A 21358-nucleotide genomic window follows, 5' to 3' on the forward strand; every position below is an offset into this window, starting at 1 on the left:
GCTGGCTTTTCTGTTAGACTTTTTTGGTCTTTTTCTCACTGATTTATGGAATTTCTTTATATATTTTAGCTACAAGTCACCCTGATCCCATACAGCTAGTACCAGGAAGAGAAATGGAAGGAGACAGTGTGTGTGTGGGGGGCTGGGGGGTACAGTTCAGTTCAGTCGCTCAGTCATGTCTGACTCTTTGTGACCCCTGGGCTGCAGGATGCCAGGCTTCCCTGTCCATCACCGTCTCCCAGAGCTGCTCAAACTCATGTCCATTGAGTCGGTGGTGCCATCCAACCATTTCATCCTCTGTCACCCCCTTCTCCTGCCTTCAATCTTTCCCAGCATCAGGGTCTTTTCCAATGAGTCAGCTCTTCACATCAGGTGGCCAAAGTATTGAAGCTTCAGCTTCAGCATCAGTCCTTCCAATGAATATTCAGGACTGATTTCCTTCAGGATTGACTGGTTTGATTTCCTTGCAGTCCAAGCAACTCTCAACCAGTATATTGCTAGTTACCGAAGTCCTTTTCTTTTCTTTTTCCCCCTTTCCCCCCGCTTTTCTTTTAATTTAGCACCCTCTTCATTTATCTAGTTATCCTTACATTCAATTGACCATTTCTTCATTTGATTCCCTTGCTCACCACAGACAGTTCCTGATGAGCTCAGTCTCTCCTGTGTCTGGCATCAAGTAGAACACAAATTTGTCTTGAGTAAATGGATGATTCTGTGATAGCCATTGCTCTTATTTCTGCAAGCTTTGTGAGGATAGCGTGGGGGTCAAAGAGCCCATGCCACTGTAGGGAAGATGGGTCAGGAGCAGAGGTGTGCTTGAGCCCGCTTGCACCAGGGAGTCACTTGTCAGCATGTCTTCCCAACACCATGATCAGCGATCTTGTGTTTCTGGCTTGACATTGGACTTGGTGAGATTATTTATACCGTGAATTTGGAAAACGCTGCAAATCAATGCTTCCCCTCCCCTCAAGAGCTGGTTGTTAAACACTTACCAACACAGCACTGACTTAGGGCAATGAAAACGTGTAGAAACAAGCCTACGTAGAACAAGACCAGTGGTAAGTGAAAGAAAAAGTTGTAGTTGGAGGAACATATCACTCTAGAGTTGTGGTGTTCAGAGACAGGGTTTTAAGTTACCCCAGATTTTTCCCCAGATTTGAGAAGACTTGATATCCTGAGGCCCTGGATTAGGGAAAGGAGCTGAACCTTCAATACCAGCTCCAGCTAGCAAAAGTGAAGGACAGCAGGGGGCACCTGGATTTGAACCAGGGACCTCTTGATCTGCAGTCAAATGCTCTACCCCTGAGCTATACCCCCTGATGTAAGTAGAGGCCTTAGTACTGCCTTTTATCTGTGTCGCCATGCCCAACATTCCTATAAATTTTTGCCACAAGATGTTCACCAGGCTGGGCCTTCTCAAAGCTGCCAAACCAGCCTCACTATAATTTTACTCCCTTGATGCAAAACAAGCAACAGGTTCCCCTCCCTGTAACCACCTCCCTGCTCTTTCTGGAAAAGCACTGACACTGGTATTTATGGCAGGAGAGGCCTTCAGGGTCACTGGTCTATGCCCTTCACAGTGGGCATCTGAACACAGAGATTCAGGATTTCTGGTCTGCCCAAGCACACACAGCTCCTTACAGATAAACTCAGGACCTGAATCCACTTGTCCTGACTTTGGGTTCAGGACCTTATAACTAAGCCAGTGAGTCTGTTATCTTCCTCTTTTCCCTATCCTCTATCAGTCAAAAAATGTAAAGGCTACGGAGGAGGAGTGTTTTACTAGATTAATGATGAGTTGAGACCATCAGGGGAACTAGAGTGTGGGCTTAGCAGCGCACGCAGTGCCATGCAACCGAAGGACCACAGGGAAAAGCTAACGGGGACACCAGAAGTTGACCTTGGGCACGCTGCACCCTTCTGGCCAGTCCTCAGATTTCCTGTGCTCAGGAAGCATCTTGGGAGCTTGTCAAACATGCAGATGTGATGTGGGGTTAGGAACAAGCTTCTTATTGAGGGTCTGGGGGATCCCACTTTGAGAAACACCTGTCACAGATCTATATCGGCTCTCTTGGGCGCCACTTGCAGGAAGCCTTAGGTACTGAACCCCCAGGAAGGGAGGGGTTAGGAATTCTAGCACCTGCCCCAGGGTCAGACTGAGCTGGTGGGCAGAGGCAGAATGAACACCAAGGACCACAATCAGATTGCTCATCCCCTGACCTCTGCTCTAGACACATGGTTCTTAATTGTAGGGTGTGTCAAAATCACTTGGAGGACTTGTTAAAACAGGGATGTCTGGGCTGGGAAAATCTCCGGTAACGCTGATGCTGGGAGTCTGGGGCCATGCTTTCAGAACTGCTATTCTAGGTCCACACATCTGCGACCAGGCCCTTTCACACTCACAGCCACACCCAGGGCACCTGTTCACCCTTCCCTCATCTGTGTGTTTACTGAGCACTGGTGCCTCCACTCCACCAAAGACCCGTAACCTGAACCCCCCACTCTTTCCTCCCATTGCCTGCTGGGAGACCCTCGGAGGGTCTTCTTTGTCCTGGATTACCAGTCTTCCCAGTTTACCATTTAGGTAACTAAATCTAAAGAAGCTTTTGCCAATATGGGGAAAACTCATTCAAGGGAGCCAAGGAGATCCAGCTGTTCTGTCCGAAGCAGCCCGATTCAAGCTGAAGATCTCAGTCTGCCTCAGAAAAATTCAGCCCAGGGTGTTGTATTATTACACGTATATTGCAGATGAGGAATCAGAGATTGGCCCCACAAAGGCAAGTAGCTCAGGAGAGAAGGCGGCTCCAGATATTCCAGGGGAGTCATCCTTCAGCTTTGCATTTCCTTGTTTCTCTCTGGCTTCATCTCCCTTCTTTCTCCTTAATTCGTTGAGGTTCTGATCCAGTTAATGGTCTTAGGTTTGGCACATCTGAAATGTCTTTCTTTTGTCCTCTTGCTTGAATGTCAGTTTACCTGGGTTCAGAATTATAGATTGAGTTTACAGCCATAACACCCTAAATGCACCTGACCTTGTCAGAATTCTAGATTGGAAGTTATTTTTCTTTATACCTAAAAAATGTATTTTATAATGCTATAAACTATTAGTAAAGACAACTTTATTATTCAATTACTCTTCTCACCAAAGTATCAAGTTTTAAAAAAATTTGAAATGCATGCATGGTTCATGGTTCTGGCCACACAGCTACTTAATTTTAGTTATTAGTGCCTATATTTTCACTTATACAATTTTAAAAAATAACATTTTCCTAATTATGATAAATAATAATAAAGTGCTGTACTCAGTATATCAGCAAATCTGGAAAACTCAGCATTGGCCACAAGAGTAGAAAGGTCAGTTTTCATTTCAATCCCAAAGGAAGGCAATGCTGAATAATGCTCAAATGACCATACAGTTGTGCTCATTTCACATGAAAGCAAGGTAATACTCAAAATCCTTCAAACCAGACTTCAGCAGTACATGAACCAAGACCTTCCAGATGTTGAAGCTGGATTTAGAAAAGGAACCAGAGATCAAATTGGATCATAGGAAAAGCAAGAGAATTCCAGAAGAACATCTACTTCCGCTTCATTGATACTCTAAAGCCTTTGACTGTGTGGATCACAACAAACTGTGGAAAATTCTTAAAGAGATGGGAATACCAGACCAACTTACCTGTCTCCTGAGAAACCTGTATTCAGGTCAAGAAACAACAGTTAGAGTGAAAAAACTGGCTTAAAACTCAACATTCCTAAAAACTAAGATTGTAGCATCCAGTCCCATCACTTCATGATACATAGATGGGGAAACAGTGGAAACAGTGACAGACTTTATCTCCTTGGGCTCCAAAATCACTGCAGATAGTGACTGCAGCCACAACATTAAAAGACACTTGGTCCTTGGAAGGAAAGCTATGATAAACCTAGATAGCATATTAAAAAGCAGAACATCACTTTGCCAACAAAGGTCTGTATAGCTGAAGCTGTGGTTTCTTCAGCAGTTGTGTCTGGATGTGAGAGTCGGACCACAGAAGGATGAGTGCCAAAGAATTAATGGTTTTTAATTGTGATTGCTGGAGAAGACTCTTGAGAGTTGCTTGGACTACAAGGAGATCAAACCAGTGAACCCTGAAGGAAATCAACCCTGAATATTCATTGAAAGGACTGATGCTGAAGCTGAAGCTCCAATACTTTGCCACCTGATGCAAAGAGCTGACTCACTGGAAAAGACCTTGATGCTTAGAAAGATTGAGGAGAGGAGGAGAAGACAACAGAGGATGAGATGGTTGGGTGGCATCACTGACTCACTAGACATGAGTTTGAGCATACTCGAGGAGATGGTGAAGGACAGGGAAACCTGGTGTGCTGCAATCCATGTGGTCGCAAAAAGTTGGACACAGCTTAGCAACTGAACAACAACGATAATAAAGCAGTAAAAAGGTATAAACCCACAGGACAAAAAGTATGTGGATGAGATAATTAGTTTCACATGGAAGAAAAAAACAAAACAGCTGACATAGTCTGTAGAAAAATCATCCAAGAAGTATTCTGTGGGAGGTGCAGGGGAGGTTGGAGACCAGAGGGCATTACTGAGGGATGCCATTCTACAGGTTCCCACTGGCTCTCAGAGAATGGATGGTGATTGCCGTCAATTGCATACCTGGGTGTTCTGACATAGTGAATTGGTGCTAGTTCAGAACCTAGAATGGCCTGGGGGTATAGCTCAGGGGTAGAGCATTTGACTGCAGATCAAGAGGTCCCCGGTTCAAATCTGGGTACCCCCTGCTGATTTTCTTTCCATCTGGAGACCACATACGTGGTCACTGTAGATTAGATCTCAGTACCACCAAACTTCACCTCCACCCTCAACCCCGCTTGTTGGGAGGCTTTTTAAATTAGGCTACTTTCCTCCAGGGGGGCTTAGCAAACTGAACATGGAAGGAGTAAGGAGAGGAGAGGAAAGGTAGGAAAGGTCATCTTCTGACTCAGGAAATGGTTGGAAGTTTTCCTCATCCAGCGTTAGAGGCTTTGTCTTGACCTTAAGAGCTGTGTGTGTTTGGTCAGCTCTTCCAATTGCTATTTATATTATTATTTTTCTTTTCAAGTAGTTAGGAAGGTCCAAGGAGCCAACTGAATTAGCAGCTGTGTCCTGCAGACTCGGGACGAATCCGAATACTTTTATTCGAAAAACAACACATTCTCTGCTCTTCCTACGCGACCAGCACTATCTACCCGATCAGACACATTTGGGGAGAGATGACCCTGGATGATTCTCAAGCGCATTTTGCCTGAACGTGGGCTTTCCAGGTGGTGCAAGTGATAAAAGAACCTGCCTGCCAATGCAGGAGACTAAGAGATGAAGGTTCAATCCCTGGGACGGAAAGATCCCCTGGAGGAGGGCATGGCAACCCACTCCAGTGTTCTTGCTTGGAGAATCCCATGGACAGAGGAGCCTGGCGGACTATAGTCCATGGGGTCGCAAAGAGTCAGACACCACTGAAACGACTTAGCATGCACATATGATTATCAAAGCCAGTGCCCTCGACAGGGCCAGAAGCAAGGAGGGAGAGGGTGGGAAGAAGACCTGGTGGGAAAGTCGTTCTTCTGCCATGGGGCAGACCCCCAGGTTCTGGAAGCCACAAACATCTGGGTGACTGGCTGTGCTATGGGTGGAAAGATGCTTTTTAGATAATAATGGCTCAGAGTTAGATCATTTAAACACAGATCACAAGGTCTCTGATTCATAATCCAAATAACCCTGCTGCTGTCACTTTAAAAAATTAATAGACTTTATTTTTCAGAGTAGTTTTAATTTTACAGAAAAACTGAGCAGAAAGTACAGAGAGCTCCCCTCCATTCCTTCACCTCAGCTTCCCCCTCCCAGGTGCCCCATTATTAAATTTTATATCAGTGTTGTTGTTGTTGTCCAGTCGTCCAGTCATGCCTCTTTGGGACACCATGGACTGCAGCATGCCAGCTTCCCTGTCCATCACCATCTTGTGGAACTTGCTCAAACTCATGTCCATTGAGTTGGTGATGCCATCCAACCATCTCATCCTCTGTGGTCCCCTTCTCCTCCTGCCTTGTCTTTCCCACCATCAGGGTCTTTTCCAATGAATCAGGTCTTCACAGCAGGTGGCCAAAGTATTGGAGCTTCAGTGTCAGTCCTTCCAATAAATATTCAGGACTGATTTCCTTCAGGATTGACTGTTTTGATTTCCTTGCAGTCCAAGGGACTCTCAAGAGTCTTCTCCAACACCACAGTTTGAAAGCATCAATTCTTCTGTGCTCAGCCTTCTTTATGATCCAACTCTCACAGCTGTACATGACTACTGGAAAAACACAGCTTTGACTAGATGGACCTTTGTTGGCAAAGTAATGTCTCTGCTTTTTAATATGCTATCTCAATTTGTCATAGCTTTTCCTCCAAGGAGCAAGAGTCTTTTAATTTCATGGCTGCAGTCACCATCTGCAGTGATTTTGGAACCCAAGAAAAGAAAGTCTGTGACTGTTTCCAGTGTTTTCCCATCCGTTTGCCATGAAGTGATAATCTTTGTTTTCTGAATGTTGAGTTTTAAGCCAGCTTTTTCACTCTCCTCTTTCACCCTCATCAAGAGGCTCTTTAGTTCCTCTTCGCTTTCTGCCATAAGGGTGGTGTCATCTTCATATTTGAGGTTATTGATATTTCTCCGGGCAATCTTGATTCCAGCTTGTGTTTCAGCCAGTCTGGCATTTCACATGATATACTCCACATATAAGTTAAATAAGCATGGTGACAATATACAGCCTTGACTTACTCCTTTCCCAGTTTGGAACCAGTCGGTTGTTCCCTGTCCAGTTCTAAGTGTTGCTTCTTGACCTGCATACAGATTTCTCAGGAGGCAGGTAAGGTGGTCTGGTATTCCCATCTCTTGAAGAATTTTCCAGGTTGTTGTGATCCACACAGTCAAAGGCTTTGGTGTAGTCAGTAAAGCACAAATAGATGTTTTTCTGGAACTCTCTTGCTTTTTCTATGATCCAACAGACGTTGGCAATTTGATCTCTGGTTCCTCTGTGTGGGGGTGATGGTGGTGAGATTAGACAGTGCCATTGCTACTACTGGTCTTCGAAACATTGTTAAGAAAGTTTGGAGAAAATATCTGCAGTGCATATATCCAGAATATATAATGAACTTAGCCAAATATAAATATATAAAGAATTCAACAGTAAGACAAACCCAATGTTTTAAAGTAGGCAAATAATTTGCAACCACACTTCACAAAAGAAGATGGATAAATGGCAAATAAGCACCTGAAAATGTAATCACCATTATTATTCACCTGGAAATGCAAATGACCAAAATGAAAAGGGCTGACAATACAGTGCTGATGAGGATTTGGAGGCAATTTGAACATTGTTCCTAGGAATATAAAATGGCACAAACACTTCGGAGAATAGTTTGGCAGTTTCTTACAGAGTTAAGCATGATTTGCCATAGACCCCACCATGGTCACTCCTGTCTTACCAAAGATAAATGAAAACCTCTACCCTCACAAAGACAGGTCTGTTCATAGCAGTTTTATCTGTGATATCCTAAAATCGAAAAGAATCCAAGTCTTCAAAAGGGTAAATGGGTAAACAAATTATGCTACATTCATATAAAGGAATTCTACTCAGCAATAAAAATGAATGAGTTCCTGATTCATACATCAGCATGGCTGAATCCTGGAAACATTGTGTTAAGCCTAAGAGGCTATACATAAAAACTGCATAGTGTGTAGTGCCATCTTTATGAAGCAGCCGGGAATGTAAACCTAGTCTTTCATGACAGATGGCATATTAGCTCTTACCTGGGGCACAGGGTGGAAGGTTCATTGGGAAAAGGTGAAGTGGTTTATTACTTTATTATTACTGGATGTATGTGTGGATAGAAATACCCTGTACTCTGATTGCGAAGGTGGTTCTGCAGGTGAACAAATTTGTCAAAATCCACTGCAATGCACACTTAAAATTGGGACATTGATTGGATCTAAATCATACCTTTAAAAACCAGAAATGTATTCCTGCAGGGAGAGACTATCAGTATAGAATAAAAATGCATTAGAATATGGAGCCTAGGAATAGATCCCTATGCCTATGGGAGTGAAAGAAGGCGGGGGTAGGGGGCAGAAGTAATCAGTGAGGAAGCAATATACACTGCAGGAGGATCAGCTCTCTAAATGGAAAAAAGGTCAGATGAACTCCCCGTCTCAAATCATGCACAAAAGTCAAGTTCAGGTGGGTTAAAGGCCCCGGGGTGGAAGGGATCTTGGGGATCGGCCAGTGGAAAAGGAAGACTTGGTCGCTATCGGCCCAAAGCTCATGCCAGCGCTTTTTCCAAGACCATAGAGTTAAACTAGCACGATTATAAACAAGCAAACAAGTCCCTCCCCGACTGCTCCAAACTAGCACCGTTAAACTAGAGCAAAGTCTATCTGGGCAGAGCAGTGAGCGACTTCCGGCGGAGGAGCCGGCGGGACCCCACCGTTTCCGGCCGGGGCCCGAAGCGCCTGCGCACTCCCTGCTGACTGCTGGCAGGAGGAACGTAGGAGCCTCGGGACGTGGGTGGGCCCGGAGGATCCCTTGGGCTGTCGCTTCCGGAAGTCCACCCCGGAACCTGGACTCCTCCCCCTTGGCTGTGCTGGGCCCTGAGCGCCTCCTGGTAGGTCCCGCTGCTGCGCTGCGCGAGGGGGCGGGAGGCGGCGCCCTGCTCCCAGCTGCGGGGCCGCGGCCGGTTGCCGGTGGAGCGGCGGCGGCGTCCCGTCTCTGTCGGTCCTGCCGGCGGGCCTGACTCGGCAGTAGGTAAGCCGGGGAGTGGGCGTGGCGGTCCCTGGATTCCAGGGGTTGAGGCGGCTTGTCCTGACCTCGGCCCAGCGGGCGGCCCGGTCTCCCCCGTCTTCAGAGCCCGCGCTGGACAGAGGGCTCATGTCCATCAGTCAGTCTATGCCTGGAACTGTCGCTCGATACCTTGATGCGAAGAACTAACTCATTGGAAAAGACCCTGATGCTGGGAAAGATTGAGGGCGGGAGGAGAAGGGGACGACAGAGGATGAGATGGCTGGATGGCATCACTGCCTCGATGGACATGAGAAGGGGACGACAGAGGATGAGATGGCTGGATGGCATCACTGCCTCGATGGACAGAGATTCCTGGCGTGCTGCAGTCCATGGGGTCCCAAAGAGTCGGACACGACTGAGAGACTGAACTGACCTGAACCGAACGTCACTAATCCTTCACAAGCCAGTGAGGCAGGTGCTGTTCTCCCTGTTGTGTAGACGGGAAACCGAGGCTCAGTAGCGGGAGGAACACAGCTCTTCGCCCACAGGCAGGATTTAAGCCCCCATAGACTGGCTCTGGAACTTGATGCTCTCAATCCACTATGGAGAGCAGCCTCCCAGAAAAGAGCCAAGTGTGTGTAGTTTAAAACACCTCATTTTGTGTCACTTTTTGCATATGATGAAATCTAATGATGCATGTTTGTTTCAAGCCTCTCCTTTAGGGTTTGCGTGTAACCAAGTGTGCGCTTGGGACCAAAGCCAGAAATGTACGGTGGTTTGCTCTAGGCTTTTACATCCATGTGTTCCTCTAGTCCCATCCTCTTCTTCACCATCTTTCATCTCCTCCTAGCTTGAGTGGTCAGGGGAATGAGAAGCCCGGGACTTGAAGGCTCATCCAGTGCTTTGAAGTCCCCTGCAGGTCTGGCAGGGATGGGCTGGCACCACCCCCTCCCACCCTCCACCCGCCCAGTGCACGGGCTGACAGAGGTGGGGGCTGGTGACTGAGCAGGGTGAAGACGTCTCTCTGGCATAGGTCCTGAATGCCCGAGGTAGGCTGAGTTGCAAACAAGGCGCTGGGGAGAGGCAGGCCTAGGAGAAATAGAAAAGTGGCCCCTTTCCTTCTGGGCTTGCGCGTGGGAAAAGGCCTGGTAAGAGTTGTTGTTCAGGTGCTAAGGCATGTCTGACTCTTTTTGACCCCATGACTGTAACCCAACAGGCTCCTCTGTCCGTGGGATTGTCCAGGCCAGGAGTACTGGAGTGGGTTGTCATTTCCTTCTCCAGGGGATCTTGCTGACCCAGGGACTGAACCCACGTCTCCTGCCTGGGCAGGTGGATGCTTTACCCCTGAGCCACCTGGGAAGCCGCTGGTGAAGGTGGTGAGGAAACCTCTGATCCGTGGAGCCAGCGCCTGTGTTAAGTGCCGAGGCCCCGCCTGCCTCAGGCTCAGCCAGCAGGTTGCTGCTTCTCTGAGTATATGGCTTCCCCTTGGGAGTCTGTAGGGTCCTGGGCATAAACTGCCTGGGTCCTCCCCTTACCCTCAAGGACTCGCCTGCCACCACAGCATCCTTCTTTGCTGTGTCCGGGGGGGGGGGGGGAATAGATTCTTTCTTGTCTCTGAGGAGAACCCCTTCCACCTCCCCCCGCGCCACGCACCTGTGCCTTGAGCCCCTCACCTTCCGGAGGCCCCTGCCACCAGTCCGCACTATCTTCCCACTGCGCCTTCGCTCTGTCTTGAGATGGAGCTAAGCCTTTCCCCTCCTAACCCTTTGACACTGCAAGCGCCTGCACCCCCTGCTCCTCACTGCATAGCCGGGGGCTCCAGCCACTTCATCCCACTGAAGTGACCCTGTCTGTCCTTTCTGGAAGGGCTTCCCTTGGCCCTCCCTAACATCACTTAGGTGTTTCTCTGCCCTCTGCCCGTCGGGCACCCTTGGAGACTGCTCCTCCTCTACCCTCCCCACAGTGTGTTGCCTGGGCAACCACCCTCCCCTCTCTTCTGCCAGTGTTTTCCCTCCGTTTCTATGGGGACTTTTCCGTGGATCTGCATCTTTAGCTCAGTACCTGTCACGTCTACTCCTGAAGACTTGTTGCAGGAGAACCTTAAAATCGCCACATCTGTAACTGATCTGGGTTAGTGGGGAGGACCCCTGGGGAGGCCCTGTGTGTCCCCTCCTCCTCCACGCAGCGGCCCAAGCACACCTGCCCCCTGCATGGCTCTCCAAACTGTCCCTTCACCTGCAGTCCCGCCACCATCACCTGCTCCTCCTCCCCCCGCCCCCCATTCGCTTCTCAGGGCCAGGCCTGCCTCTATGGGGTCTTCCCCCTACCCCCCAGCTCAGCCCCAGACTGTCCATCTTGTCATCATCCTTGAAGGTGCGTGTGTCAGCTGTTATGAGACGTGTCACAACCTCTCACTAATAACCAAATTCCTGGAGTTTGTGGATGACTTTCTTTTTCAATTTCACACTTTGGATTCGTGTAGACACGAGGCCGGCTTTCCGCAGCTCTCATCCTGCTGTGCTTCGGTGGAGAGAAAGGGGCGCTTTACTGTGGGTGCCGCCGGGTTCCTGATCCGCCCAGGGCTCTGTCCGGAGACGGGGTTCCTCAAGCAGTAGCCCCTGGGGAGCCACCCTCCGGAGACAGCACTAAACTCCAGTGTCATAGACGCGGTGTGCCTATTGGGCAGCCCGCCTGGGCTCTGCAGTGCTCGCCCCGCTTGCCTCGCTGTTCCCAAGTTGTCTTGTCATCCTGAGCCCTGTGTGCCAGCTGACAGTTCCTCTCCTGTGTGTGTATGTTTAGGGCACAGTGCTGGCTCACAGTAGATACTGATGAAGTTTTGTGACATAGTCAAGTGGATCAAAGGTGTCCGCAGAATACAGACAGACTGGTGGGACGAGGCTGGTCGGGGATGGAACAGGATTGGTGCCCTGGGGTCCACTTGGGCCCTCGGGTGAAGGCGTTGGGGTGTGCCCTGGGCTGCAGCCTGACTCACAGATGTTATGCTTTTCTCTGCCCCCACCCGTGAGCGCAGGCGGGACACAGGCCTGCCTCCAGTACCCTGCTTTGTGGGCCCAAGAGCGACGGAACCGGCAGACTGCTCCGGTCCTCTGCTGTGCCACAGAGCATTATGTTTCTGCTCTGGGTTTCCTTTTCTTCAGTCAAAATAAGAGCAGAGGTGAGTCCGTTTTGGTTCTGACATCTAGAGCCCTTCTTCTGGACCACGACAGCATCTGGCCCTTCATCTGTGCCTCGACCGGGCCCCTCCGCAGCATCCCCTCCAGTGGGCTCCAGGCGCCCGGTGTGGGGGTGGCTGACTCGGTTGTCAAGTGATGGGCTGGGGCAGTTTCCTCTTGGTTCTCCTGAGGCCTCTCCCGCTGGACAGGGCTCCTTGGTGTCGAGCCGTCCACCCGCTTTCACGGCCGAACCTCCCTTGAGCTGCCCAGCAAGCTCGTCACCAGTGAAGGCCATCCTGCCATCCCTGATGGCCCTTCTGAACGTTTCACATTACCGTGTCAGGACGTCCTGGCTTAAATCTCCTCGGTTAGCCTGCGTCTCGTTCTGGGCTGGAGGAACGTGCGCACCTCCTCCTCAGGTGCCCGGGGCGGATCCGCCATCCTCCTCTGAACCCTCTCTTTCCCAGGAGACACATCCTCGCTTGCTGGCCTTTCACCTTCCCTCTCATTTTCTTTTCTCCTTTCTGCATATTTCGTCTCTGACTTCTTCGTGCCTCTTTTCTTTTGAGAGCAGCCCTGAATTTGATCTCATCTCCAGGAAAATCAATGTGGGGGTGCGGAGGGGTTGAGGACGGTGCCTGGGTGTGGGTTCTGAGCGTCTGGGTGAACTGGAGTCTGTGCCTTGGTTTGAGCTGACTGCAGGCAGAGTGGGCGAGGGGCAGCCTGCGAGGGGGTCGTGAGCCAGGCAGGGTTGGGGGTTGCAGCCCTCGGTTGCTCGGTGGTGTGGAGGGACCCAGTCGGTGGGAGGGCGTGGTAGGAGAGACAAGGAAATGCCATTAAAGGGCAGGCAGAGGATGAGGGAGCAGGGCAGAGGCTGGGAAGGAGTCTCCGGTGACAGGAAGCCAAGGAGACCGTGCTGTCCAGAGCCGAGAGGATGGGGTGAGTGGGGCTGGTGCAGAGGAGTCGGGGTCACCGGGGGCCTTGGGGTCGGTGGGGGGCAGCGCCAGGGAGTGGTGGGGGCCGGACCCAGAGCAGAGCGGGCTCTGAGGGGAGGAGATGCTGGAGGCCTGAGTCGCTACCGTCAGGAGCTGCCCCGTCCTTTGTGCCCTGATGGAGCTTGGGAAGCCTCAGGCTGCCTCGCTCCGCAGGACCGAGTGATGCCCCTGCTTTCCTGGGCCCCGTGGGTGCCCTGGACTCTGAGCCCAGCCCCCTCTGCTCCCATGGCCTCGCTGACAGTGTGGGCACCCATGGCTCTCCCCGGGAAGCCTGCCCGGCGCCTTGGAGCCCTACGTCGTGGTGAGGTCAGCCCCCCGGGGTCCCACAGCCCCGAGGTGCCCCCGTACAGCCCGCACTGGGGCTCTCCTCTTCCTGTCGTGTGAGTGAGAGTTTCATTCACGTCTGCCTTTCCCGCCAGCCTGGGGGCCCACCTGCATGCAGGGGCCTTGCCTATGGTATACTGTATCCAGCACACAGAAGCGTTGTTAAGTGCCTACTAGGTTCTGGATAAACACTGGGAAAAAAAGAAACAGCATTAGCGTGGCAAAGAAAATGGACACAGACACCACTCAGGTGCCGAGGGCCGCGGTTCCGCTGGGTCCGGAAGAGTGAATGTCAGGCCTCCCTCGCCAAGGAGGGTGGGGTCTGGAGAGCTCTGTCCTGGGATTGATCTTTGGTGGTCACAACTCCTCAGGTCTTCCGGCGCTCCCTTCTCCCCACCTCTGGCCTCACGTCCCCCCGCAATGGTGCCCATGGTAGAGAGCCCACTGGACGAGAGCCATCCTCTTCCGCTTGCCTTCCAGCCCGGGCCCATGTTCTCACTGCCCCAAGCTCCCAGGCATGTCAGAAGTAGAAAAAGCCAGAAAGCCCTGCAAGAAGCAGACGTCAGGATCCGTGGGGCAAGAGCCCCCTGATGTGTGCTGACTCCTCCAGGACTAGACCTGTGACCCCACCCGCCATTCTGGCTCTTCCCGGCTCCAAGTTCAATGCCAGAGCTACTAACGCCTCTTGTGGACTCGGCCAGGGTGCCAGGCAGCACCTCCAGAGACTGAGGTCAAGCTTGAATTTGCAGACATAGAGGAGAAGGCCAGCAGTGGCCCCCGGAAGAACAGAAGCTCCAGTGCCCAGAAGATGGTTGGGAGGGACCCTTCCCAGCAGAGGAAGAGAACCCGCCCTCTGCCCAGCAGCCTGTGGGACCCCGCGCCTGACCAGGCTTTCCGGGAGGGGCAGGAGGGAGGTCTCCTGGGCCTCGGTGTCCTCAGTGAGGACACAGGGGCCCACTGCCTGGGGAGGCCTGGGCCTGGCTCGGCTGCCCCCTCTGCAGATTGTCATGCCCATCCTGAAGGAGAGACTCCAGGCCCCATGGCCTCCTGTCCGCGCTGGGGCAGGAGTGCCCTGTGCAGCGGGGGGAGAAGGTGTGCAGGTGTAAGGCCCCAGACGGTATGAGGCGGAGGACCCAACGCTCAGCCCTGGCCAGGCCGGACAGGCTGGAGGCAGGAGCCCAGCGAGGGTGAGGAGGCGAGGTCGGCTGGCATCCTCATAGCCCATCTGGCCAGAGAGGCACGTCACCTCAAGAAGCGGAAGAAGAGACACTTGCTTCCTGGTGGGGGGGAGTGGCCACCTGGCCCCGAAACTGCTGTGCCTGCAGAAGCTGGGGAGAACCGCACAGGCTGAGGCCAAGGGCTGGGCACCCAGGCTGTCCCCGGGTTGGCGGCCCTCGCCGGACGTGAGGTGCTTCTTTACTGTCAACTTGCAGGAATGTCCTCTGGGTCACCCGCACCCCATGCCAGTTGAGCATCAGGCCTGGCGAAGTGAAGGGTCAGCCCCAATGCTCGCATCTGCCCCATCACTTGGCAGGGAAGCACGGGGCTGGAGGCGGGAGGCCTGCGGGGACAGTGGGGAGGGCCACCCGAGAAGCAGCAGAAGGGCCTGGCCTTGGTGGGCCAGCAGCCGCATCCCTGTGGGCTGCCGTCACCACGCCAGCACCCGATGCCTCGCCTCTGAAAGATAAGAGATGGATAGGTGATTCCGCGTGGGCCTCCCCAACCTGCTCCCCTCCCCCAGAGATGACTCTCCCGCTCCCCTGACGGTGGTCGGGCAGGACCCAGGTGGCATGTATGCCCCCCAAGCATACCCAGGCCCGGGCCTGGAACCAGAACACCGCGGAGCTCCTCTGTAGCCCAGCCCTGCCGCTCTCCTTTGTCTGGTCTCCACCCTTTCAGGAGGTTCGTGGCGCCGGGGGACCCTTGCTACCGCCTCCAGCCTTCCTCTCCCACAAAGCAGAGCCCCTGCTCCACGAGGCAGTGGGTGAGCAGGTGAGGGGCCGAGGGCGTCCGAGTCTACCTCACCGTCTCCGTGGCAGCCAGCCCGAGGACGTGGACTCCGTGGGTGTCACTGCCCACCGGGGGGCCGGCAGGGGGCGTGGGGGAGCCCGAGGAGGCAGGCGGTGCTCGGGGTCCGCGGCCTGCCCCTGGGCCGCGCTCCGGAGGACAGGCTGCGGGGACAGCTCGGCCTGTGGCTCTCGGGCTCGTCTCCCCTCGCCCGGGCTTCCTGGTGAGAAACTTCCACGGACCACAGGGTGTCCACGCATCGCCGGCTGGAGTGGCTGGTGGTGCAGCAGCGGCAGCCACGCGAGTTTCCGAGAAGCAGCGGCTGGGCAAGGCGGGGGCCGCCCTGTCTCCAGGCCACCTCCTGGAGCCTGACTGACAGCCCGGTCCTGCGCCCATGGCTCTTCCGGATGGCGGCCGCGGAGGCGCACGCCGCCCAGGCCGCGTTCCGCCCGGTGCCGCCGCCGGCTGCGCTACTAGCATGTCTCCTTGGAGCAGAGCGCAGGCACTTAGAGGAACGGAGCGCCCGGGAGATGGGCGCAGCTGTGCGGCCGGCCGAGGGCCTGGCCCGTGCAGCTCTCCACGGACTACCAGCTTACCGAGCTCTTCCACCGCGAGGACCCTGCTAGACCCCCGGTTCAAGGGCAGGATCGAGACCATTCTCCCCGAGGGGGCGAACACGGACCACTGGAAGCAGGCTCTCGTGTACCAGGTGAAGGAGCTCATGCTGTCTGAACAGCCCGCGCCACTCTCCCCTTCCCTGCAGGGCCCCAAGGCTGGGCGGGTGGAGGCCACCCTTAGCAACGGAGGAGCTAGGAGCCCCAGGGCAGAAGGAAGGGCCGGGGGAGCCAGTGCAGAGAGGCCGGCCCCCTCCTCCGGGTCCTCGCTGCTGGGCCAGAGCGCGAAGAGCCTGTTGGAGCGGCTGGAGAGCGTGGGGTTGCTGGCCTCTGCGTGGAGCGATGCTTCCCTCTCCATGGAGAGCCACCTGGCTAGCTTCATCATCAAGAAGCACCTGTGTGAGAATGAGACAGTGGGTGCCCAGGGGGACCCCTTGGCTTACTGGAAGAAGCGGCGGGACATCTGGCCAGCCCTGGTGAGACTGGCCACCACCTATCTGTCCTGTCCTTCTGCCGACAAGCGCCTCCTTGGCAAGCATCTTTGCCTCCCTAGGCAGCCCCACCATCATGGACTACGACTCCCTGCTCCTGGTGGAGACGGTTAAGCATCTTCTTCTGAAGACCAACCTGGAGCATTTCTCCAGCTAGACGCCCCCCACCCTCATTTCCCCCCCACGGAGACCTGGCCGAGGAGGGGCAGAGCTGGGAGTCTGAGCGTTCAGAAGCCCCAGAAAGCTGCCCCGGGGGATGGCTACCTAGATGAGAGAAGTGGGCAGAGCGTCCTGTCCTAGGATGGCCAAACTCTGAAGCCTCTTTGAGAAGAATGAGGACGGTTTCTCAGTTCTGGCCAGGTTGCCAGTTTTATTTTCAGGGAGAAGCCGTTTTCCATCTGCCCACTGCTTGTGTTACTGCCAGTGGCGTGTGTGTGGAAAGGTGGGCCGTGTTCCTCAGTGACTCGAGCCGTCCCGCCCGGTGTATGGCTGCGGTGCCCCTTTAAAGCATTGGCGGGGAGGGAGGGCCGACACGCAGGGCCTGTGTTGGCTGTGACGGCCCTGGAGGGCGGCTTTCTCAAGAGGGGCTGGGGCTGGGGAGGTGGGGGCGCCGCGGGCACCGCGGGGAATGCTCTCAGCTGCCCTTCCTGGCAAAGGAAAGAGCCCCAAAGATACAGCAGCCACCTCAAGAGGGACGTGCCCATGCACCTGCCGGTCTCCTTCGGCTCCATCTGTTCCAGGGCATCCTGGGTGCCAGAGCCCTAGGGGCCTGGACTGCCCAGCTCCTGCAGGCAGGCGTGTGGCGGAGCAGACCTGAGACTCCTCTCACGGCCGTTCTTACCTGTAGTTTGTTTCCAGGCTGCTGGGAACCTCAGGGTTTCTTGTTTGTACAGTGACAGTGGTCTCAGGAAGCCAGAAAGGGCATGTGTTCTGGTACCCACTGGCCAGAGTTCCTTTAGGGCCGGGCGCAGGCCCTGGGGGCGTGTGAGTCCCAGTGCTGGTGGGATTGGGTGGGAGAAGGTGAAAGGGTGAGGCTGGAGGGCCTGTCTGTCCCACGAGCCGTGAATCCAGCTCTTGTGAGGCGCTGGGCCGCTGGGAGCCGGGCTCTGAGGAGGGAAGGTGGTGGAGGCTGGGAGGCAGCAGGCTAACCTGCACTTTGGCACCGGCCATGGGGGCGAGCCCCGGAAACCTGTCCCCTCTTCCCCGCCGAGTCACTGTGGCTAGTTCACTGCAGGACATTCAGAAGTTACTGAGAACGGTAGGCAGCAGGAGAAATTCATGGTAATCGTTTTTGCTCAGCAGCCTCCGTGAACTCTTTACCTTGAGATTGTAACCCTCGGTACTAGTCAGTCTGCTGTGTGCTCGTTTGAGCAGGGTCATGTGGCTCCTTCTTGAAGAAAGCCTTGAGTGGCTTGTGTTCAGTGTTTGCAACAGCGTGAGCTGGAGTCACCTCCACTCTCTGCTCAGGTGGCGTCTTCTCCCCTGCTGCTGGAAGGCATGTGTGCGGGGGTGGGAGGTGGGCTGTCCTGGGGGCCACGTATTATTGGTCGGTGCCGCCATCCCTTGGTCAGCTCTCAGGAGAGGCACTCTTTGGTGTGGCGTCACCCCCAGCGGCTTCTCCACATTGCTGGAGAAGGGAAACCTGGACTGGAGTGGCAGGGGGTGTGTGAGGAGGCGGGCGGAAGGCAGGGGTGAGAGCCTTGAGGGTCCTGAGCTCAGGGGCTTGGGCTCTGGAGCAGCCGTGCCCCACCAGGGGCAGTTTGGTCCCCCAGATGTTTGGATGGTCGTGGCTTGTGGGTGGGTCACTCCTGTCCTCTCGTGGGTGGGAGATGGGCACATGGCAGAGGCAACACCTCGCTCCCGGGCGGCGCTTGGACCCCGTCTGCCTGGACTCAAGCCGGCCTCCTGAGGCTGGCGCCATCGGCACCCCACCCCTCATCCTTTCTGCACCCACATGCCTGAGATGGACCTGGGCGTCTGGTCACATGGCCAGCTCCGAGGCCGCGTCCTCCCTCTCCGTGGCTCCCTAACTGCCGCGGGGGCCTGGCCTCTGGCTCCTGCATTTATGGCAGGACTCCAGTGCCCTTCATGTGCCCCCCGCCCTGTGGGCCAGATCAGGTTTAACCTGATGCGGCTGTGACCCCGTCGCCACGCTGCTTACAAGCAAACCCTAGCAGACGCTTCCGCAGAGTGAGCCAGGCTTCTCATCAGGTACCTCCGTGCTTTGGGACAGAAACTGCTAGAAATGAAGGCGGAGCTGGGCTGCTGAAGATTAAAGATGTGGGACCCCCTTCTTAGAGGTGGGGTGGGGGTGGGATGTGTTGGCAGCCCCCACAGCTTCCTACGGGGTGTGGGAGGAGCTCTGGTTCTGGTTTCCTTGGTGGGGATGAGAAGTGGCATTGCTATGGAGACACAGCCTGGGAGCCTGACCACGGCCCTGGAGACCCGGGCTTTGTAAACAGCAGGCGTGAATAGCCCCGTGGTTCTCCCCGGGCACCACCCTGTCTGGCCTGCGCCTGGCTGGTCTGCAGGTTGGGGAGCTGCCACTTGGAACAGAGGTCTCCGGTGGTTTTCCTCTCTGCCTGAACCCTGACCCCTCTGTGCTCCTCTGGCATGGCAGCCGCCCCTCCCCCTGGGCCGCCTCCCTTGGGCTCTGGGCTTTCGGTGGCCCCTGGGTCACTGCCCGTCCCAAGGCCACTGGCCGCCTGGAAGTCCGCTCCCTCCCCTTTTCCGGAGACAGCATTGGGGCCACCCTGCCCCTGCCTCCAGGACGGCTTCCCGGACTGTTCTGCCTTCCCTCTCCAGCCCCTCTTTGCCTACTTGGGAAACGGCGTCATGTTTTTGGCTGGAACCATGCTCTCTGGCTTATGGGAAGGGACATTCTGTTGAGGCCAGAGTGAAGTGCTGGTCTTGACGGGCAGGGGTCAGGGGAGCAAAGGCATGGGGCCTGGTGGTGCTGCCACTCACTCCGTCAACCCCAGCTTCCTCGTCTAGGACTGAAGGCTGGGCGCTCAGCCCCCACAGCTGCCACCAGGGTGGACCATGGAACCCTGAACCCATTTTGAGTTCATTGCTGATGTTGAAAAAAATCGAGTCGAGAACACCTTGGAGGGAATAAGGCAAGGGCCATGTGCTCTCAGCTGTGTTTGCAAAAGCAGGGCATTCCCAGGAAGGAAGCAAAGGAGATTGGTGACTCTGGGGGCCTGTGTCTATTCAAAAATAGATTGAAAGGGTTTGAGAAGAAACGTCTCAATTTGTGATACTCACGAGCAGTTACCGAAAAAGGAAAGGAATGAGATTGTGCACACTGGGGGCCGTGGAGGGATTGTAATGTCGGGCCTGAACTTCATCTGGGACCCCCTCAGGTGGGGGCCTTTGCTTGGCCAGTTCCTGCTGTGGGGTCTTGGCCCTCCTGCGCCTTGGGCTGGAGTCCTCCGGTCCTGCTAGGCAGCTAACCCTGGCGGCAGGGGACTGGTGGTCACAGACGCGTCCCCTGCTGCAGGTCTGTGGTGCTCAGAGGCCCACTCACTGTTCGATTGTCTCTCCTTAGGGACCTGCTGCCCCTCGAGTGAGGGCGTAGGAGACGTGTCCAACCCTGGCCCAGGCCGAGTGGAGGGGGCGACCCGTGGGGTGAGCAGCCCGCTGACCGCCAGTGGCACCTACATCGCAGCTGCCTGACCCCCGGCCCCCCAGACCCACTTGGTCTCATGGAGCCTCGGGGCGAGAAGTCGGGAGAGGCTGACGGGGTGCACGTGACGCCCCAGCTGCTCAAGGCGCACTCGGGCGAGTTTGCCCTGGAGTCCATCTTGCTGCTCAAGCTGCGAGGCCTGGGACTGGTGGGCCTGGGCTGCCTGGGGGACTGCCTGGGCCTCGAGTGGCTGGACCTGTCGGGCAACGCGCTCACCCAGCTGGGACCGCTGGCCTCCCTGCGGCAGCTGGCCGTGCTCAACGTGGCCGACAACCGGCTGACGAACCTGGAGCCCCTGGCCGCTTGCGAGAACCTGCAGCGTCTTAATGCCGCGGGCAACCTGCTGGCTGGGCCCGCGCAGCTGCAGTGCCTGGTGGGGCTACGGGGTCTGGAGCGCCTGCGGCTCCGAGACCCGTTGGCACGGCTCAGCAACCCGCTGTGCACCAGCCCCTGCTACTGGGCCTCAGTGCGCGAGCTGCTGCCCGGCCTGAAAGTCCTCGATGGCGAGCGCGTGAGTGGGCGCGGCAGCGACTTCTACCAGCTGTGCCGGGACCTCGACAGCTCCTTGAGCCCTGACCCTGGCGACCCTGGTGCCCCTGGCCCCCGGCCTGCGGAGGCCCAGCCCTGGGTGGAGCCTGGCTACTGGGAGGCCTGGCCCCCGCGCAGCAGCTCCATCCTGGAGGAGGCCTGCCGCCAGTTCCAGGACACACTGCAGGAGTGCCACGACCTGGACCGCCAGGCCCGGGACAGCCTGGCCCAGGCCGCGCGAGCACTCAGCCCTGCGGGCGCCGCTGCCACCTCCTTCGTCTTCTGAAGGCGCCCTGGGGCGCTCGGTGGCCTCCCTGCTTGTCTGGATGGTTTTGTCCCGCTGCTTGTTGCCCTTCAAGGAAAACTCCCCAGGCATCCATCAGAGTTGTACCTCCCCTGGGCCCTCCCCAAGCAGCCGGCTCAGCCTGAGGCTGTCCTGCCACCACCTAGCAGAGCGCCTGGGAGGAGGTCCCTGGCCCCTTCTGCGGCTACAGCTGTTGCCTGTCCTGGCTCCATGAGCCTGAGGCTTGGAGGAAGAAAGCGGCTTGGTCATAAGGCTGCAGCTGGGTGAGGTGGGGAAGGCCGGCCTCCTGCCCTGCCCGCTCTGGGAGAGGCTGTGGCTGAGCTTGCCAGCGGCAGCTGGCCGTGGAAGCTGCATTTACCCACCTCCCTGGTTCTCCTGCTGTGTCCCTCACTCCTGGGTCTCCCTGGAACCGCCACTGTCCCCATTCCCACCCATGCTCAT

The 21358-nt window shown here is 55.4% G+C and overlaps 2 protein-coding genes and 2 non-coding genes across 5 annotated transcripts; 3 read left to right on the top strand and 1 right to left on the bottom strand.

Annotated features, from left to right (window-relative positions):
- Window positions 1-1245: 1245 nt before the first annotated feature.
- TRNAC-GCA (transfer RNA cysteine (anticodon GCA)) lies at window positions 1246-1317 on the bottom strand. The gene has a single exon. It is a non-coding gene; the product is annotated as a tRNA-Cys (tRNA).
- Window positions 1318-4709: 3392 nt separating this feature from the next.
- Window positions 4710-4781, top strand: TRNAC-GCA (transfer RNA cysteine (anticodon GCA)). The gene has a single exon. It is a non-coding gene; the product is annotated as a tRNA-Cys (tRNA).
- Window positions 4782-8569: 3788 nt separating this feature from the next.
- On the top strand, window positions 8570-21340 carry LRRC61 (leucine rich repeat containing 61). Of its 2 annotated transcripts, none has more exons than XM_068973148.1 (2): window positions 8570-8677; window positions 19948-21340. In XM_068973148.1, exon 2 carries the CDS (start codon window positions 20105-20107, stop codon window positions 20897-20899), a length of 795 nt encoding a protein of 264 aa, XP_068829249.1. In that variant the 5' UTR covers window positions 8570-8677; window positions 19948-20104; the 3' UTR covers window positions 20900-21340. The 2 variants fall into 2 exon arrangements, with proteins under 2 accessions (XP_068829249.1, XP_068829248.1); XM_068973147.1 differs by lacking the exon at window positions 8570-8677 and adding an exon at window positions 8754-8817.
- On the top strand, window positions 15700-20075 carry LOC138079766 (putative protein ZBED10P). The gene is made up of 3 exons (XM_068972449.1): window positions 15700-15859; window positions 15919-16437; window positions 19948-20075. Exons 1-3 carry the CDS (start codon window positions 15700-15702, stop codon window positions 20073-20075), a joined length of 807 nt encoding a protein of 268 aa, XP_068828550.1.
- Window positions 21341-21358: the final 18 nt, after the last annotated feature.

Source organism: Capricornis sumatraensis, chromosome 5, assembly GCF_032405125.1.
Source record: "Capricornis sumatraensis isolate serow.1 chromosome 5, serow.2, whole genome shotgun sequence".
NCBI lineage: Eukaryota > Metazoa > Chordata > Mammalia > Artiodactyla > Bovidae > Capricornis > Capricornis sumatraensis.

Excerpts from the sequence above, each read along its gene's own strand:
- LRRC61 (XM_068973148.1), top strand. The coding sequence starts at position 20,105 with ATGGAGCCTCGGGGCGAGAAGTCGGGAGAGGCTGACGGGGTGCACGTG.
- LOC138079766 (XM_068972449.1), top strand. The coding sequence starts at position 15,700 with ATGGCGGCCGCGGAGGCGCACGCCGCCCAGGCCGCGTTCCGCCCGGTG. Across the intron at positions 15,860-15,918 it reads GCCGGCCGAGGGCCTGGCCC|ACCCCCGGTTCAAGGGCAGG; the intron begins GTGCAGCTCTCC and ends GGACCCTGCTAG. Across the intron at positions 16,438-19,947 it reads TGCCGACAAGCGCCTCCTTG|GGACCTGCTGCCCCTCGAGT; the intron begins GCAAGCATCTTT and ends GTCTCTCCTTAG.